This window comes from Rana temporaria, chromosome 1 (genome assembly GCF_905171775.1).
Source record: "Rana temporaria chromosome 1, aRanTem1.1, whole genome shotgun sequence".
NCBI lineage: Eukaryota > Metazoa > Chordata > Amphibia > Anura > Ranidae > Rana > Rana temporaria.
In genome coordinates, this window is record NC_053489.1 from 683,838,958 (window position 1) to 683,857,996 (window position 19,039).

The 19,039-nt window shown below is 43.8% G+C and overlaps 1 protein-coding gene across 1 annotated transcript; it reads left to right on the forward strand.

Annotated features, from left to right (window-relative positions):
• Positions 1-1,821: 1,821 nt before the first annotated feature.
• On the forward strand, positions 1,822-16,489 carry LOC120945864 (coagulation factor XIII B chain-like). Its single transcript, XM_040360391.1, has 4 exons — positions 1,822-2,041; positions 5,221-5,484; positions 12,403-12,576; positions 16,204-16,489. Exons 1-4 carry the CDS (start codon positions 1,822-1,824, stop codon positions 16,443-16,445), a joined length of 900 nt encoding a protein of 299 aa, XP_040216325.1. The 3' UTR covers positions 16,446-16,489.
• The last annotated feature ends 2,550 nt before the right edge of the window (positions 16,490-19,039 follow it).

Sequence of the window (19,039 nt, forward strand, 5' to 3'; positions counted from 1 at the left end):
TTTTCCATTTTTCGAATTTTTCAATTTCGAATTTTCAAATTTTTCAATTTCTAATTTTTCGAATTTTTCTATTTCGAATTTTCGAATTTTTCGAATTTTCGAATTTTTCGAATTTTCGAATTTTCGAATTTTTCGAATTTTCGAATTTTTCATTTTCGATTTTCAAAATTTTGAATTTTCGAATTTTTCATTTTCAAATTTCGAATTTTTCAATTTTCGAAATTCGAATTTTCAAATTTGTCATTTTCAAATTTCCAATTTTTCAAATTTCCAATTTTTCAAATTTCAAGTATTCATACTCATACTTGAATTTTTCCACATTTTCTCATGTTACAACCAAAAACGTAAATGTGTTTTAGTGGGATTTTATGTGATAGACCAACACAAAGTGTTGAAGGAAACACTTGAAGGAAAATGATAAATGATACAAATAAATATGTGAAAAGTGTGTGGGGGAGGGGCACTTGTATGGCGCCCCCCGGAGTCAATACTTTGTAGAACCCCCTTTCTCTACAAGTCTTTTTGGGGGTGTCTCTACCAGCTTTGCACATCTAGAGAGGGACATTTCTGCCCATTCTTCTTTGTAAAATATCTCAAGCTCTGTCAGATTGGATGACAGATCAGCAATTTTCAAGTCTTGCCACAGATTCTCAATGGGATTTAGGTCTGGACTGTGACTGGGCCATTCTAACACATGAATAGGCTTTGATCTAAACCATTCCATTGTAGCTCTGGCTGTACTTTAGGGTCGTTGTCCTGCTGGAAGGTGAACCCCCCGGTCTCAAGTCTTTTGCAGGTTTTCTTCTAAGATTGTCCTGTATTTGTCTCCATCCATCTTCCCATCAACTCTGACCAGCTTCCCTGTCCCTGCTGAAGAAAAGCATCTGACTTTACAACCCAGACATTGGGGGCCCCTAATACAACTGGGCGGTCTTTTCTCCCACAAGATCACCTCCCCTATACTCTGCTCCATACTTTTGGCTTCCTGGTGGGTTTTCTAACAATTGTCTTTATTAAAACTGCAAATTCCATAATGAGGAGGTCAGACCATGGTCCATATATCACTGAAAGGTCCCATCAACTGATCTATCCAGTGCCGGGACAAGGTCATCTAGAGCCCAGGGCAAACATGCCAAATTGCGCCCCACCCCTGAAGATGTATGAGCATTATGTGTCAGCAAAAATCCCCCCCCAAAAAAACAGAACACTGATCTGCATGCTCTGCCCCTTACCCCAGTAAAGATCCACCCCCCTGCTGAAATCCCCCCTCCCAGGACAAATCTTTACCCCCATCTCCAAAATCCCCCCCCCCAACACAAATGCCCCTCTCCTAAAAAAGTCATCCTTCCTAGCACAAATCCTCTCCCCCTCAAACTTCCCCTCTGAGTACAAATCCCCCCCCCACTCCACATCCCCTTCCTAGCACACATCCCCCCACTCCACATCCCCTTCCTAGCACACATCCCCCCACTCCACACCCCCTTCCTAGCACACAACCCCCCCAAACAAAAAATTTCTCTCCTAGCAATTCTCCTCCCCCTTCACCATGTCACCTCATCTAGCACACACCCCTCAAATCCCCCCTCCTAGCACAAATCCCCTTCCCCTATCCCCCCTCCCAACACAGATCCCCCTAAATAACCATTCCTGGAAAATTCTTACCCCCTGCTGCTCCCCCAAATTGCCCCTCCCAACACAAATCCCCTCAATCTCCTCACAGCAGCCCTCACCGCACCTGAAACCAGCCGTCCCTTTTGCCCACCCCTTGTCCCAGCCCTGATCCTATCACACACAATCACTTAACTCCTCACACTGTATATAATGTATAACGATCTGATTTTATCTTCTTATTCCACAGCTTGGTGTACAAAGCCCATCATAGAGAATGTGTACAATATCTCTGAAAACAAGGATTATTATAATAATGGAGAAGAGGTGGAAGTGCGATGTAATCCTGGATATTATCCATCATCTGACACAATGAGATGTGACAACCCCCAAACCTCCCGGGAGTGGACTCCTCCCATTATTACCTGTATAGGTGAGAAAAATAATCCGTGATATCTTCATCATAAACACATCAATGTAAAGTCAATACAAATCTATACTTTTATAGACATATTAATACATCAGAAAATATTTGAGTGCCCATTTTTATTTATGTTTTTCCTATTGTTTACTAGTATACACACAGGTTTTGCACAATTTAGACCTGCAAATATTTTCTAATAATATGTACATGTTACCTACAAGCGGCAAATGTTATGTGTAAACCCTAAAGTGGACCCCCCCCTCCGGTGTCACATTTGGCACCTTTCAGGAGGGGGGGGGGTGCAGATACAGGTAAACCTACTTCCGGCCACACAGTCTGCGGGTAGACTGCGGGCAGAACGTCAGATCCCATCCCTCCTGTTGTGTTCTGGGAAACACACGGCTCCCAGAACACAGCGGGGACCAGTGAGCAACGCAACGTATCACTTCCTGGTTCCCTCACCGAGGATGGCGGGGCTGGCAGCAGAGTAACCAGCGATCGCTCGTGCTCTGCTGCGGTCGGCGCTGGACTCCAGGACAGGTAAGTGTCCTAATATTAAAAGTCAGCAGCTGCAGTATTTGTATCTGCTGGCTTTTATTTTATTTTATTTTCAGCAGAGATCCGCTTTAAATGGGACTCCAGAGAGTAATCAAATTGAAAAATTATAACCATCTTCCGAAATTTTAATTTTAAATAGAACAAATTTGAATAGACTAGAAAAGAAAAGAATATAAAAAACAATAGAATAAAATGGAATAGAAATGATATAACCACTTAACCCCCGGACCATATTACTTTTTGCTATAATAAATATCCCCCCAAAATATATAAAAAACACTTTTTTTCCCCTCAGTTTAGACCGATATGTATTCTTCTACTGTACATATTTTTTGTAAAAAAATCGCAATAAGCGTTTATTGATAGGTTTGCGCAAAAGTTATAGCGTTTACAAAATAGGGGATAGTTTTATGGCATTTTTATTAATATTTTTTTTTTACTAGTAATGGCGGCGATCAGCGATTTTTTTTTTAGTACTGCGACATTATGACGGACACTTCGGACACTTTTGACACATTTTTGGGACCATTGGCATTTTTATAGTGATCAGTGCTAAAAAAATGCATTGATTACAATAAAAATGACACTGGCAGGGAAGGGGTTAACACCAGGGAAGGGGTTAAGTATGTTCCCTGGGTGCGTTCTAACTGCAGGGTGGGTGGGGACTCACTAGGGGAAATGACTGATCGCTGTTCATACATTGTATGAACAGAAGATCAGCATTTCTCCCCTGACAGGACCGAGAGCTGTGAGTTTACACACACACAGCTCCTGATCCTCGCTCTGTAATGAGCGATTGTGGGTGCCCGGCGGTGATCGCACCCGCCGGCACACGCCTCGGGATCAGGGATGAGCGGGGGGCCTGCGCGCGCCCCTAGTGCCCGATTCGCGAGGTGACGTAGAGCTACGCTCTCTCGTGCAGGGGAGCCGACCTGCCGCCGTCGGCAAGTAGTCAGCAAGTAGTTAACCATCTTTCTAAATTCGAATTTCAAATAGAATAAATTGGATTTTGAATGGAATTTGATTAAAATTCAATTCAATTCAAATGGAATTTAAATTTGAGTTGATTCAAATTTTCAGACTTCGGTCTAAATTGAGTTGAATGTCACACGGTATTTGCACAGCGATCTTGCATTTTGTTTAGTCTCAATAGCATAAAATCATCACGGCCCCCATAACTATTGCCCTGATTGCTAGTGACATCTAGTGGCAGAAGCAGGAAACAGAAGCAATCTCAACCTAAGGGAGACACCAAGTGAAGAAAACTTCAGATTGGCTTTAGTCAAACTACTACCCAGGAGAACTGAATGTACTAGTCGCCTCTGATGACAGGGTGGCTACACTCCTATGACAAGGAATCGACACCAAGGCCCATTTAAAAAGCAGAGGTATTGTTGTATTACAGCCAACCCACTCCTTTGAAAACAACTAGCTCTGTACATTTATAGAGCACAGCGGTGTGGTTTACAGATGCGCATTGCGCTCCGCTGGCTTTGGGAGACCTAACAAATGAACGGGGTGGTAAAAGAAAAAAAGCTAGAAGAGTCCAGTCATGTGACTTTGGTGGGATCTCCTCCAATCACAGAGCTCTCTGCTGTGATAATCAGGGAGAACTGTGTGAACTTCTGCAGGATACATTTTAACCACTTCCATACCGGGCACTTACGTAGCTTCCCGCCCAAGCCAATTTTCAGCTTTCAGCACTGTCGCACTTTGAATGGCAATTGCGCGGTCATGCTACACTGTACCCAAACAAAATCGGCGTCCTTTTTTACCCACAAATAGAGCTTTCTTTTGGTGGTATTTGATCACCTCTGCGTTTTTTTTTTTTTGCGCAACAACTAAAAAAAGTTTTTATTTTTTTCTGTAATTGTTTTGTAAATAAGTATGTTTTCTCTTTCAATTACGGGCACTGATATGGTGGCACTGATGGGCACTGTGGGGTGGCACTGATGGACACTGTGGGGCGGCACTGATTTACTTGACCATTTGTGGGCACTGATTGGCAGTTTTTTTTTTCCCCCAGACTTTTTTATTTTTTTTCAGACTTTTTTTTTTTTGGACTTTTTTTTGCCCCATTTTTTTTGTTTTGCCCTTCCCTGGTGGTCCATGTGGCGATCCGAGGGGGGGCTGCGCTGATAAACAATCAGCGCGAACCCCCCCTGTCAGGAGAGCCGCCGATCGGCTCTCCTCTACTCGCGTCTGTCAGACGCGAGTGAGGAAGAGCCATCAACGGCTCTTCCTGTTTACATCGTGATCAGCTGTGATTGGACACGGCTGATCACGTGGTAAAGAGTCTCCGTGAGAGACTCTTTACCGAGATCGGTGTTGCGGGGTGTCAGACTGACACCCTGCAACAACGATCGCCGCGATGCGTGCCCCCGGGGGCGCGCAGCGGCTCAGAATCCTGAGGACGTCATACGACGTCCAGTCAGGATTCTACAACCACTTTGCCGACGTCAATCTGTCATTGGTGGGCGGCAAGTGGTTAAAAATGGTCATTTATGAATGGTCTGCACAATACAGATCCCGGTATTGAGAAATACTGCTGAATATAATGGAGAGCGGAGATCTTCTCTTTATTATAAATCATCTCTGAGAGTTTCATCTCTCCATCTTGTCTTTGTCAGGAGTCACAATGACGGATTGGAGAGTCACCTCATCCAGTATCAGCGTCCGGATCTCCTGCACTCCTCAATGTCCCGATACCTGGAGATTTGCTGTGGAATGTTGTGCTGAGCCGGATAATAATGGACCATGTACAACTTCACAGGATAAAAATGTGACCTTCACCGATCTACAGCCGTCCTCTCAGTATAGAATAGAGACCGAGATTTCTACAGACCAGAAAACATACAATCTGGAGCCCATAGATATCCGGACGGTGGACTCAGGTGAGAGAATATTTCTTATACAAGTATTGTCTGATATCAGTAAACATTGCACAGAATACTCAGCCCGTCATTTATTATTTGTATTACAGGAAACCTGTACTGAGGGGAATACAGAGGCTGCCATTTCCTTCTGAAAATACAAATTTCCTGGCTGTCTCTGGGTTTATTTTCTGAAATGGCTGATTAGGAGCAAGCATTCATATAAGATATTTTGATTCTGGGTACATGCTCAGTCTGGATCTGGATTTGATTTCAATTATACAGTGGAACCTCGGATTGCAAGAAACGTGGTTAACGAGCGTCTCGCAATACAAGCACTGTATTTCTAAAAATCGGAACTCGGTTTGCGAGTGTTGTCTTGCGAAACGAGCACGATTCAGGCCAAAGCGGTGTGCAGTAATGCATTTGGCCTGAGGTGGAGGGGCGCCGGAGCCGAGCAGAGCCGAACGTTGCCAATCGGCGCCATTCGGAAATGCACAGAAAGGCCAGAGGACAGCTCGACTGACCTCGGCAAATCTCGGGAACAAAGTCTTTCTGAGGTTTGCCGAGGTCAGTCGAGGTGTCCTCTGGCCTTTCCGTGCATTTCCGAGGCTCTCTCCGGCGCCCCCCGCCTCTGGCCACATGCAGTATTGCATGCCATTGAAGTCCATGCAGAACAAATTATTTTAGTTTCCATTGACTTCTATGGGGAAACTCACTTTGATATGCGAGTACTTTGGATTACGAGCATTCTCCTGGAACGGATTATACTCGTAATCCGAGGTTCCACTGTATATGACAGTTTAAAACAGTTTATAGATATTATTTATTTTTACTCTGTATTACAAAGGCTGTTGTTTTTATTATTTTGAACATGTGACCGCAGCAGAGGATTGGAGATATACTCCCAATAGGAACAAATCTAAAAGCAATGCAGGCCCAGCAGAGTTCCTCATTAGTGCTCTGCTGCTGCACACCTGGCAGTTATTTATGAAACCACTCCCATTAGACCCACTCAGAACAGAGGCACAGACTAACACATATATTTCTTCAGAATAACAAAATGTAGGAATCTGTAACAAAGGTTGTTATGATCATTGTGTATAGATAATGACCAGTGTAATTTGGATAGCCCAACTACCCCCCCAAACCATCAAACCCCCCTTTTGTTAGCATTACCTTACCCCCCTTCTAAGATTAAAGAGAGACACAAATGTTGGAGTAAAAATGGCCACGACAGCCAATTTTTATTTTTAACCACATAAATATTTTTAAATTAAATAATTAAATCACACCAAACTTTATTCCTTAACAATTTTAATAAACAACTTTAATAACCCAGCTTCTTGGTCTTACACGGCAACCCGGCTTAACCTTCCTTTTTAACACTACACTGCGGAGCCATTAACCATAACCGGCCCCCAGCCGACCTAGCTCGGAGACAAACCTTTTTCCACCGTAGTGCAACCATAACCGTATTCCAGCGGACACCGTTCCACTGGAATAATCCCCCATAAGGGTCCCATCCCACCAATGGGTCCACCACCATTTCCATCACATCTGTAACTGCCACCATCAAAAACCAACGAACACCGCCAATAGCTCCGCCACGGCTGTCATGACGACCTTTTCCACAGACCTGTAATAAAAGAAAACAAACGAACGACACCAAACGCACAACAAATAGGGAGGGTGGGTGGGAAAAACCTGCCTCCTTGTAAGATTTCTTCCCGCACTTTGCCTCCTGTGTCCACGCCCCCCCATTAAATAACACTCCTCCCCTCCTTGCTCACCACTCATATTTCCTTCCAACCAACCAGCTTCCTTTCCCTTTTAACTCCTTGTTGCCCTACCTCCACACAGTCATGCCCGGCCCTACGTTATTCTGCTTTTGCTGCTTTCCACTCCGGGCCTCCCTCTAGCTTTCTTTTGGTGGTATTTAATCACCACTGGGTTTTTTACTTTTTGCAACATAATAAAAAAAATTGCAAAAATGTTACTTTTTCCCTTGTAGCGCTACCCCCGCAGGAGACGCTGGTTGTTGTTGGGATCGGCCTATTAAGTTACCTCTCAGTGTTGTCTAGGGGTGTAGTTGATGAGTAGAGTAGTGAGCGAATGTCCAGTCAATCAAAGAAGGTTTTCAAATGCTTTATTTCCAGCCCAACATCAACATGAGGTAGGAAGGAAAGGTTGATGAAGCGATAGAGAACTTTGCAGTATCAGGCCTGGATATGAACCGAGCAATCCTGCTCTCAGTAACACAGTAGTAATAAACACAGTTCGTCGACCACTCTAGCCAGAGTGGGTAAAGTGCCCCCGGACAGACTCCTGTCACAAGCCTGGCAGCCGAAGTGTCACTTTAGATTGCTGGGAGGAACAGGTTTCTCTCACAGGCTTAGTAATTGAATGAACTGAATAGATTTGAGCAAATCCTCCCAGTGAATTTAGTTAGGGTCACCGGATGACAGTTGAAGTGTACCTGTCAATGTCCCGGTCACCAGATCCCCGATGGTTCGTTCAAGCCCTGTTGGACAACCTGCCTCCGGGTTCCCCTCAAGCCGACCCCCCCACCGAACGACACCCAGCCTGGGATCTTCTTAGTAAAGCGGGGGACCCAGAAAGTCACTGGGGCCCCTCTCAGCAACATGGAGCTCCGCGTAGCGTGCGACCCCGGCCTGGTAGGCCATCGCCGGGGTCTGTTGGATGCGCACATCCTAATGGTGGGTGCCGCACCTGGAACCCGCGAAGAACCACATAAAATGGCGTCTGTCACAGATATACTCTCCCCCAGCATGCCCCGCGAGGGAAAACTCCTCCAATTGGCTGCTGGGGAAAAGCAGCTCTGTCAGAATCCCTCTAGCGCCACCTGTCGCCCAGGGGTGGAAACAACACCCCTGGAGCGCAGACAAGGGGGCACTATTTACGTCTAGAGGAAAAGAGATTGCATCTCCAAATACGGAAAGGTTTCTTCACAGTAAGAGCTGTGAAAATGTGGAACAGACTCCCTCCAGAGGTGGTTCTAGCCAGCTCAGTAGATTGCTTTAAGAAAGGTCTGGATACTTTCCTAAATGTACATAAAATAACTGAGTACTAAGATTTGTAGGTAAAGTTGATCCGATTGCCTCTCAGGGGATCAGGAAGGATTTTTTTTCCCCTGCTGTAGCAAATTGGATCTCATGCTCTGCTGGGGTTTTTGTTTGCCTTCCTCTGGATCAACTGTGGGTATGAAGTTGGGTGTATGGGATTGTATTGTGTTTTTTATTTTGTTTGTTTATTTTTTTATGTGGTTGAACTGGATGGACTTGTGTCTTTTTTCAACCTGACTAACTATGTAACGATGTAACTGACCTACAGGACGGTTCAGGAATGACAGCAGCCTAAATTTAGCAAATTGTGAATGGGAGCAAAATAACTCTCCCACTCCCCACTAACTTTAGCGTAGTGCCCATACTGAAAGTAAGGGGGCGCTACACTTATAACAATTTTTCAAATACAGTTGAACCTCGGATTAAGAGTATAATCCATTCCAGGAGAATTCTCGTTAATCCAAAGTACTCTCATATCAAAGCGAGTTTTCCCATTGAAGTCAATGGGAATGAAAAAATTTGTTCCGCATTGACTTCAATGGGATGCAATACCGCATGCGGACAGATGTGGAGGGCGCCAGAGAGCGCCGAAAAGGCCAGAGGACACGTCGGTTGACCTCGGAAAAAATCTGAAAGACCGTGTATTTCCGTGTCTTTCCGAGCATTGCCAAACGGCGGCAATTGTCACCGTTCGGCTCTGCTTGGCTCCTGCGCCCCCGTACCTCCCGTACCTCCCCCGTACCTCAGGCCAAATGCGGTACTGCAGGCCTATTTAGCTTAAATTCTGCTCGTCTTGCAAGTCGACACTCGCAAACCGAATCTGTTTTTTTTTTTTTAATTGCTCGGAAATCAAATTGCTCTCAAACCAAGTTACTCTTAAACCGAGGTCTTTTTTGTTCACAAATTTGGGCCAAAATGTATACTGCTACATATCTGTAGAAAAAATAACCCAAATTAGTGGATATTATTTAGTCTGTGTGAAAGTTATGGTATTTTTTTTACTAAAGGCAAATCCACTCCAAGTGCACACTACAAGTGCAAAGTGCAGTGCAAGTGCACTTGGAAGCGCAGTCTCTGTAGATCCGAGGGGGACATGCAAGGAAAAATAAAAAACAGAATTTTAGCTTAAAATCTGCAGAGCTTCCCCTCATTTCAGATCTTCCCCTCAGATTTACAGTGACTGCACATCCAAGTGCACTTTCAAGTGCACTTCGCACTTGTAGTACACAGTGGATTTGCCGTTCGTAAATAATAGAGTCTACAAGTCAAGTCTGATGTTCTGGTGACAGGTACTCAGGTACTCTGATGTTCTGGTGACAGGTACTCGGGTACTTCTAGTGCAGAGTATATTTACTTTTAGTAAATAAACGCCAATGTCCCCCGATGTAGATCCATCGTCAGTCACGTACTGCTGCTGCCACCGCCGGACCCGCAAAAAAAACACTCTGCCCGCAATGAAGGCTAACCGCTGCATGCCTGCTTCTTAAATAGGTAAGGGGTGGAGCTACCTGGTGACGTCACCTGGTGGCACCGCCCCTACGTGACCTCACCGATCGTGCATGCTGAGTCGGTGATGTCACACGGGGGCAGGCACATGGGGGTTAGCTTTTGCTGCGGGTGGAGCGTGCATCCCGCCGAGCGCCCCACAATTTTGGGTGTTTGCCGAACGGGCGATGTTCGGGCCAAACTTATGCTCGGTCTGAACTGCTCACCCAACACTACACAGGAACATCCCATAATGAAGAGGTCAGACCATGGTCCATATCAGGGCCGTCTTTAATATGGTTTGGGCCCTGGGCAAACATTTTTTTTGGGCCCCCCTCCAGCTTATTTTGGGCCTGGCTGGTTCACATGTATGTGTTTTGGCGGTCCTCATTTGTGCAGGTACAGCAGCCCATTGATTTGAATGGGCTGCCATGCCTTTGTTTCCTGCAGAAAAAAGGTGCATTCAGCATTTTAAAAATACAGTTGCCTTGAAATCCATTCTGCTTTTGCACCATGCTACTTACCTGCAGTTCTTGCACACACAAACGCACTGTGTTTTTAAAAGCGTGACCTAAACGTCTAAAAATGCAGCAAGTTTGACAGTGCGGGAACTGCAGATAAGTCACAGCAGACAGCAGAATGGACAGACAGTGCTGTATTTCAGTGCTTGATGGGCATAGACGTGCCGTGTGTGCAGCCTATTACATGAGGCATGCGCTTTTCTTTGCAGGAAACGCAGGCATGGCGGCCCATTCAAATGAATGGGCTGCTGTGCCTGCGCAAATAACAGTAATGCCATGTGCTCTGAGGCCTTACTCAGCCTGGACTGCAGGTCTGGTCTGTGATTTAAAGAGTTCCTCTATTTTACACATGGCATGGCATGGGGTCCCATGGTGCTAAAGCAGAATGGACAGACGGTGCTGTGACCCCATGCCATGCCATGTGTAAAATAGAGGAACTTTTTAAAACACTGACCAGACCTGCAGTGAATCATCAAATATTATGAAGACTTTGGGCACACTCTACAGAAAACTTCTATTTACAATATAGATTAGCAAACAGTGACATACCTTGAGGAGCAGGACATGAAGAAGTCAGCCTCGGGAAGAGCAAACTGGGGATGTTATAAAATCACATTCTAATTCACTTTTATATACAAGCAGCACCCAGTGGCAGGAAGGGAGAAGTGCACGTCTAAAGGGAAGCCAGGGGTGCTGTACATTTTAAAACACTGGAAAGGGAAGCAGTACTGTCACTGGCTGCGTGCCGCTGATGATTTTCAGCCTGATTTGTGGGCAGCACAGGGGCTTAACGGGCGGCAGGGCCGCCATCAGGAATTATGGGGCCACTTACACAGCTTAAGTCATGGGCCCCCTGGAGCAGAGAACCGGGGGGGGTGCTGCCGCCTGAAATTGAGAAGCAGGGGGGGGCTGCCGCGAATTTAGAAGCGGGGGGCCCTTTAAAAAAAAAAATAAAGAAAGAAATAAAGAAAAATATATTTATAAAAAGGGGTGTAGCCATCCGGGGGCCCTGGGGACCTCTGGGCCCTTTAATAAAAAGAAAAAAAAGAAATAAAAAATATATATAAAAAATATATATATTTTTTTTAAAAAAGGGGGTTGCCATCTGGGGCCCTGGGGACCTCTGGGCCCTTTAATATTTTTTTTTTATAAAAATAAATTACAAAAAAAAGGGGGTTGCCATCCGGGACCTCTGGGCCCTTTAATAAAAAATAAAATATATATATATAAAAAAGAAACATTTATATAAAAAAAGGGGGGGGTTGCCATCCAGGGCCCTGGGGACCTCTGGGCCGTTTAATAAAAAAAAAAAATAAAAAAAATATATAAACAAAAAATAAACATTTATAAAAAAAGGGTGTTTGCCACATGGGTCCCTGGGGACCTCTGAGCCATTTAATAATATATATATATATATATATATATATATATATATATATATATATATATATATATATATATATATATATATATAAAAAGAAATAAAAAGAAAAAAAGAAATAAAATATAAAAAAAAAATTATACAAAAAAAGGGGGGTTGCCATCCGGGGCCCTGGGGACCTTTAATAAAAAATAAAAAAATATTAAAAATTTTTTTTTAAAAGGGGGCCCCTGGGGACCTCCGGACCCCTAAAAAAATTTTTTTTTTTTTCAAAGGGGGTTGCTTTGGGCCCCCAACAGTGACAGGGCCCTGGGCAGCTGTCCCATTTGCCCTGTGGTAAAGATGGCCCTGGTCCATATACCACTGAAAGGTCCCATTAACTGATTCATCCCATCCCCCACAATGACTTTACTCCTCACACTGTATATAATGTATAATCATCTGATTTTATCTTCTTATTCCACAGCTCAGTGTGAGAAGCCGACCATAGAGAATGTGTCCAGTCTATATATAGACAAGGAGTATTATAATAATGGAGATTCGGTGACAGTATGGTGTAAATCTGGATATCGTCCATCATATTACACAATGAGATGTGACAACCCCCCAGAGTGGACTCCTCCCCCTGTTACCTGTACAGGTGAGAACAACAACACAGGACACTCCCATCATATACACAGTATGAGAACTGAACTACAGTATGTATAGTCCGTACAAGATTACACTTTTCGGAGCTCATTAATTAAATATGATACGTTTGATTCATCTCTATGTTTTGTAGTTATTGTTTAGTAATATTTAGACGTCGTACACAACAAACGTATAGTACACATTGTCTGCAGACACTGATGATTATATATAAAGGGTTGAAGAGATGTATATCTTTCACAAAGACCAAATAATATACATTGATTTTGGTTATTTTTACCAAAGAAATGTAGAAGTATAAATTTTGGCCCAAATTTATGAAGACAAATCACTCATTTGAAAAATGTTATAACAGAAACTAAGAAAAATTCATTTTCTTTCCAAATTTTCTGTCTTTTTTTATTTATAGCGTGAAAAAATAAAAAACCCAGAGGTGATTAACTACTTCAGCCCCGGACCATTTGCTTGGCAAAAGACCACAGCACTTTTTGCGATTCGGCACTGCGTCGCTTTAACTGACAATTGCGCGGTCGTGCGACGTGGCTCCCAAACATAATTGACGTCCTTTTTTCCCCACAAATAGAGCTTTCTTTTGGTGGTATTTGATCACAATTTAAAAAAAAAAGCAATATTTTTTACTTTTTGCTATAATAAATATCCCCAAAAAACTATATAAAAAAACATTTCCTCAGTTTAGTCCGATACGTATTCTTCTACAAATTTTTGGTAAAAAAATCGCAATAAACGTATATTGATTGGTTTGCGCAAAAGTAATAGCGTCTACAAAATAGGGGATAGTTTTGTGGAATTTTTATTATTATTATTTTTTTACTAGTAATGGCGGCGATCTGCGATTTGTATTGTAATTGCGACATTATGGCGGACACATCGGACACTTTTGACACATTTTTGGGACCATTGTCATTTTTACAGCGATCAGTGCTATAAAAATTTACTGATTACTGTATAAAAGACACTGGCAGGGAAGGGGCTAACCACTAGGTTGCGCTGAAGGGGTTAAGTGTTTCCTTGGGAGTGATTCTAACTGTTAGGGGCGTGGCTTGCCATGACATGTCACTGATCGCTGTTCCCGATGAGAGGGAGCAGACAATCAGTGACATGTCACTAGGAAGAACAGGGAGAAGTTGTGTTTACACTTGCCTCTCCCCGTTCTTCAGCTCTGTGACCTGATCGCGGGACACCAGCGGACATCGAGTCCGCGGGTCCCGCAGTCACGGAGCTCGCAGCAGGGGCGTGCGCGTGTCCCTGGCGGTGCGTGCGCACAGCGGGAATTTCAAAGTAACGTAAATATATGTTACTTTGCCCAGCCGTGCCATTCTGCCGACGTATATGTACAGGAGCCGGTCCCTAACCGGTTAAATACCACCAAAAGAAATCTCTATTTGTGTAAAAAAAAGGACAAAACATTTCATATGGGTACAATGTTGCATGACTGAGTAATTGTCATTCAAAATATGACAGCAATGAAAGCTGAAAATCGGCCTGGGCAGGAAGGGGGTATAAGTGCCCAGTAGACAAGTGGTTAAGGGATATCTTTCATTGGTTAATTAGAGCTGGTAAAGAGACCCTGTCACCAAATAAAAAAATGCAGGTAAAAGTGTTTTTTCTTTCCATAAATTATTTTTTATTGACTTGGAAGCTGACTACTCCTGGCCCTCAATATGGGGGGGGGGTCCTCTGCCCCACCCCAAAGCACCTTGTCCCCACCTGGTCTGCGGGTGGGGGGGGGGGGTTTATCGGAATCTGGAAGCTCCCATTAACAAGGGCCCCCAGATGCCGCCCCCTTATGTGAATGAGTATTATACCCCTACCCATTCACCAAAAAAGTGTCAAAAATAAATAAAAAACATGCACACAGTTTTTAACAATTCCTTTATTAAAAATAAAAAAACAATGAGGTTGATTTACTAAAGGCAAATATACTGTGCTGTAGATCTGAGGGGAAGCTCTGCTGATTTCTATCATCCAATCATGTGCAAGCAAATATGCAGTTTTTTATTTTCCTTGCATGTTCCCCCCATATCTAGAGAAACTGCACTTGCGGGGTACTTCTAGTGCAGAGTATATTTACTTTTAGTAAATAAACGCCAATGTCCCGGATGTAGATCCATCGTCAGTCACACTGCTGCTGCCACCGCCGGACCCGCAAAAAAACACTCTGCCCGCAATGAAGGCTAACCGCTGCATGCCTGCTTCTTAAATAGGTAAGGGGTGGAGCTACCTGGCGACGTCACCTGGTGGCACCGCCCATACGTGACCTCACTGATCGTGCATGCTGAGTCGGTGATGTCACATGGGGGCAGGCACATGGGGGTTAGCTTTTGCTGCGGGTGGAGCGTACATCCTGCTGAGCGCCCCACAATTTTGGGTGTTCACCCAACACTACCCAGGAACATCCCATAATGAGGAGGTCAGACCATGGTCCATATACCACTAAAAGGTCCAATCAACTGATCCATCCCATCCCCCACAATCACTTTACTCCTCACACTGTGAAAATGTGGAACAGACTCCCTCCAGAGGTGGTTCTGGCCAGCTCAGTAGATTGCTTTAAGAAAGGCCTGGATACTTTCCTAAATGTACAGAATATAACTGAGTACTAAGATTTGTAGGTAAAGTTGTTCCGGGGAAAAACCGATTGCCTCTCGGGGGATCAGGAAGGAATTTTTTCCCCTGCTGTAGCAAATTGGATCTCATGCTCTGCTGTTTTTTTTTTTGCCTTCCTCTGGATCAACTGTGGGTATAGAAATGGGTATATGTGATTGTACTGTGTTTTTTATTTTGTTTTTTTATTTTTTTTGTGGTTGAACTGGATGGACTTGTGTCTTTTTTCAACCTGACTAACTATGGGCCAGATTCACAAATGAAATACGACGGCGTATCTCCTGATACGCCGTCGTATCTCTGTTTCTATCTATGCGACTGATAGAATCAGTTACGCATAGATATCCCTAAGATCCGACAGGTGTAATTGTTTTACACTGTCGGATCTTAGGATGCAGTACCGCGGCCGCCGCTGGGGGGAGTTTGCGTCGTAAACCAGCGTCGGGTATGCAAATTAGGAGTTACGGCGATCCCCGACAGTTTTTCGCGTTCGCTACGTCGCCGCTAGTCTAGTTTCCCGTCGCAAGGTTAGTCGTTTTTTTTTGGTGCCTTAACTTTACACAGCAATCGTATTGCTGTGTAAAGTATGGCCGTCGTTCCTGCGTCAAAATTTAAAAAATAACGTTGTTTGCGTAAGCACCCCAAGATAATCCGGAATTACGCTACGCGCGTCGCCGTTCATAAAAATGACGTCACTTCGCGCAAAGCACGGCGGGAGTTCGGAAACGGAGCATGCGCGGTAGGTCCGGCGCGGGAGCGCGCCTAATTTAAATGGCACACGCCCATTTGAATTGGCCCGCCTTGCGCCGGAGGCCGCCGGCGTAGGTTTTCATCGCAAGTGCTTGGTGGATCAGGCACTTGCGATGAAAAATTGCGGCGGTGTAACGCTTCTAGGATACGTTATGCCGCCGCGATTCTACGTGAATCTGGCCCTATGTAACTATGTAACTGTATATAATGTATAATCATCTGATTGTATCTTCATATTCCACAGCTCAGTGTGAGAAGCCGACCCTAGACAATGTGAACAGACTCTCCATAGACAAGGGGTATTATAATAAGGGAGATTCGGTGACAGTATGGTGTAAATCTGCATATTATCCATCAGCTTACACAATGACATGTGACAACCCTCCAGAGTGGACTCCTCCCCCTGTTACCTGTACAGGTGAGAACAACAACACAGGACACTCCCATCATATATACAGTATGAGAACTCAACTACAGTATGTATAGTCCGTACAAGATTACACTTTTAGGAGCTCATTAATTAAATACGATGGCCCGGATTCAGAAAGAAATGCCTATCTTTAGGCGGGCATAGCGTATCTCATATACGCTACGCCGCTGTAACTTTGAGAGGCAAGTCCCGTATTCAGAAAGAACTTGCGCCCGAAGTTACGGCGGCGTATCGTATATGGGCCGGCGTAAGCCTGCCTAATTCAAAATAGGCTGGTAGGGGGCGTGTTGTATATTAATTATTCGTGACACCACGTAATTGACGCTCCTTACGAACAGCGTATGCGCCGTCCATGAAAGTATCCCAGTGCGCATGCTCCAAATCACGCCGCAAATAGTCAATGCTTTAGACGTGAACGTAATTTATGCACAGCCCTATTCGCATACGACTTACGTAAACGACGTAAAATTCGACGTTGTCCTGACGTCCATACTTAACATTGGCTACGCCTCATATAGCAGGGGTAACTTTACGCCGAAAAAAGCCTTACGTAAACGACGTAAATCAATGCGCCGGGCGCACGTACGTTTCTGAATCGGCGTATCTAGCTCATTTACATATTCTACGCGGAAATCAACGGAAGCGCCACCTAGCGACCAGCGTAAATATGCACCCCAAGATACGACGGCGTAGAAGACTTATGCCGCTTGTATCTAGGCAACAGTGAGGCGTATCTGATTCTATGAATCAGACGCAGAGATGCGACGCCTCACACTCAGAGTTCGATGGCGTATCTGGAGATACGCCGTCGTAACTCCTTTCTGAATCCAGGCCGATATGTTTGATTCATCTCTATGTTTTGTACTTAGGGGGTAATCCACAAAGATCGTGCGTAACTTAATTTTTTCCATTTAAGTTACACTGCCTTAAAATTTCTACCTAAGTGCCCGATCCACAAAGCACTTACCTAGAAATTTTGGGCTGTGTAACTTAAATTCCGCCGGCGCAAGGCGTTCCTCTTTTCATGGGGGCGATTCCCATTTAAATGAGGCGCGCTCCCGCGCCGGCTGTACTGCGCATGCTCGTGACATCATTTTCCCGACGTGCATAGCGCGAAATTACGTTACGCCGAGCTTTGTGGATCGCGTCGGGTCAATAAAGTTGCGTCGGGGAAAAAAAAAGATACGGCGGAAAAAAAAAAATTCAAAAAAAAAAATAAATCGCGTCGCTGGACAGAAAGGTCTGCTTTTACATGGTGTACTAACTTTACACCTTGTAAAAGCAGCCCTAATTTTGCGCTGAAAAGCTTCGTGGATCTCCGTAAGTGCTAATTTGCATACCCGAGGCAGCATTTCGACACAAAATGCCCCCAGCGGCGGATGCGGTACTGCATCCTAAGATCCGGCAGTGTAATTCAATTACACATGTCGGATCTTCGTCCTATCTATGGAAAACTGATTCTGTGGATCAGTTCCATAGTTAGGACCAGGGATACGACGGAGTAACAGCAGTTACTCCGTCGTATCTCTTTTGTGGATTTGGCCCTTATTGTTTAGTAATATGTAGACATTTTACAAGGTGGGGTTTATTTACTAAAATTGGAGAGTACAAAATCTGGAGCAGCTCTGCATAGGAACCAATCAGCTTCCAGGTTTTATTGTCAAAGTTTCATTGAACAAGTTGAAGTTAGAAGCTGATTGGCTACCATGCACAACTGCACCAGATACAGAGTGCTGCAGTTTTAGTAAATCAACTCCAATGTAGATCCAAAAAAAAAAAAAAAAACATCAAATGTGTTGAAAACATCTCTGTTTCTACATAGTATAATTATTCTAGTATTGAGTACTGAAAATATGTATGGACCAGATCTACAGAAGAGACAGGATCATTATTACTAGTGATTGGCCAAACACCCCCCGGGTTCGGTTGGCATCAGAACACCTATAACTGGGAAAAAGTTCTAGAGAACATGCAAATCCTTTTAAAGTCTATAGGACACGAACAGGAAAAATCAAAAGTGTTCATTTTAACCTCCCTGGCGGTATGATTCTTTCAGATTTTAGGTGCTGAAAGCGGTACAATTATTTTGCATGGAAATTTGGCGTTTTATACTGTAGGCCTGCAATTCTTAGGAATAACTCACTTAAATCTGTTCGAACAAGAGTCTAGTAGACATCTCTGGTATGAAAAAGTTTGAAAAACAAAATCATAAATTATAATATAATAAATAATTATAAATAATTATAACAAATAATAATATAATTATAATAAAAATTATTCAATAATGTAATCAACTCAAAATCACTGAAATTTGCTCAGTTGCAGAATTGTCGCTGTCATTACCTTTATTGTTTGATGACAAATTTCCCCACAAATCGCTATCGCACAATTCTGCAAGTGATTATAATTTATTATCGCTGTTTTCTAGCTGATCTAAAACCATTTTTGACAGAAAGGGACACTTTTGGTTGCGATGGACAATCTACAGTTTGCAGGCAGAAAGAACAGTTTTTATTATACAAAAGTGCATGCAGGACACTGGACAGACCACTAGGGGGACAAGGGGGGTGTGTAATTTTTACATACAGTACTGTAATCTATAAGATTACAGTAAACTTTAAGTGTAATGGAACCCCAAATAGGTCAGGGG